At 42.8% G+C, this 1,865-nt stretch overlaps 1 protein-coding gene across 1 annotated transcript; it reads left to right on the forward strand.

Annotated features, from left to right (window-relative positions):
• Positions 1 to 405: 405 nt before the first annotated feature.
• Positions 406 to 1,533, forward strand: LOC122403621. The gene has a single exon (XM_043407239.1). It carries the CDS (start codon positions 406 to 408, stop codon positions 1,531 to 1,533), a length of 1,128 nt encoding a protein of 375 aa, XP_043263174.1.
• The last annotated feature ends 332 nt before the right edge of the window (positions 1,534 to 1,865 follow it).

Genomic DNA, 1,865 nt, shown 5'->3' on the forward strand with positions numbered 1-1,865 from the left:
GCGAGGCAGAACTCATTATAAATTAGCCTGCACTTTTGACGATGCTGTCAATCGATATCAAAATGCCAATCAACAAGTTTGGGTCATCGTTTGGAACAGTGGAATCATACTATCGCTGGAATGGAGTAGTCAGAAACTATGTACGTGACAATGCTCTTTGTGTTGCTGGTGCCAATTACGATGCAAAGTCTCGCAAGATTCGACGGGTAGCACCACCTGTAGAGGATGGCGATGCTATCAACAAGCTGTACTTGCAAGAAAACATGGCAATTATAAAAAATCGGCAAGATGAATTCGACAAGAAGATGATCATATTTCAAGATTACGTTCAGAGCTTGAAAGACCAGCTGAATCAATTGGAGAGGGGTATTATCGAATTCCGAAATCAAATACATCAATAGCTGGATGTTGGGACGTTGGGGACGTTGGGGACGTTGGGACGTTGGGGACGTTGGGGACGTTGGGACGTTGGGGACGTTGGGACGTTGGGGACGTTGTGACGTCGAGACGTTGGGGCGTTTGAAGGTCGATTTGATGTTTAATAAGACGTGTACGTCAAGTCTTGGCATCAGTGGCGAGTCATACATGGCTGAGAAAAAGAAAACCCCCAGTATTGAGAAACGGCGTCTTGTGGAAGAATTGCATGCTCCGGCGAGAAGACATTTTCCCCGAAGACGCGTCATAGTACATGGATACGACGATCTATGGCAAGCGGACGTGGTCGAGATGCGTCCTTACACGCGGTATAACAGAGGCTTCCATTACATACTCACTGTTATCGATGTGCTGAGTAAGCATGCGTGGGCTATACCCCTCAAAACCAAGAATGGAACTGAGGTTTCTACTGCGATCGGGAAGATAATCCGAGACGGCGGAAGGTATCCGAAAAATTTGCAGACCGACAAAGGAAAGGAATTTTACAACGCAAATGTGCAAAAACTTTTGTCAAAATACAACATAAATCATTATTCAACGTATTCAGTGATGAAAGCATCAGTCGTTGAGCGGTTTAATCGTACGCTCAAAAACAACATGTGGAAAATGTTTACCCTTAATGGAAATTACAAATGGATCGACTCGATTCAACATCTCGTATCAAAGTACAACGCGCGAAAGCATCGAACTATTGGTATGCGACCAATTGACGTTACACCAACAAACGCCGCTAAGCTCTTAACAACGGTGTATAGTCATGTAAAGATTGCCGCTCCCGCACGATTCAAAGTGGGAGATGCGGTACGCGTGAGCAAATTTAAGACAATTTTTGAAAAAGGTTACACACCGAATTGGAGCACTGAAATATTTACAATCGCCGAGGTACAGAAAACTAATCCTGCAACGTATCTGCTGAAAGATGCTTATGAAAAACCAATTGCCGGAGGATTCTACGAACACGAGTTGCAACGAGTTGCTAATTCCGACGTGTATCTGGTTGAAAAAGTATTACGTAAGAAGGGGAACAGTGTGTACGTAAAATGGCTAGGACTCAATAACTCGCACAATTCATGGATCCATAAAAGTAATGTTTTATAATCATTTGTTGCTTTAATAAATATATCATATTTTAAAGGCATCTAATTTCTTTTCCCGCCGCCCATAATGCTCGTCAATGTTATACGTTCTGCTGAGTCTACATTTTTGCACGTGTTCATGGTAATATAAATGGTATTTGCAAACATTGTACTTTTCGCAGAAGAAGAAGAACATGTGACATAAAAAATTCCTCTCCCCCCTCACTATGCCCCACCCGCTTCGCATGATACACATGACTTCGGTCGATTCGTACCGCGAATGTGATGTCATAGAATTTGCACGTTTGGACGTGTTCAAGGTAATCTAAAAACACTTTTGCAAAAGTTGCACTT

This window comes from Colletes gigas, unplaced genomic scaffold, assembly GCF_013123115.1.
Source record: "Colletes gigas isolate AHSC1104 unplaced genomic scaffold, ASM1312311v1 Colletes_gigas_Sc00064, whole genome shotgun sequence".
Classification (NCBI taxonomy): domain Eukaryota; kingdom Metazoa; phylum Arthropoda; class Insecta; order Hymenoptera; family Colletidae; genus Colletes; species Colletes gigas.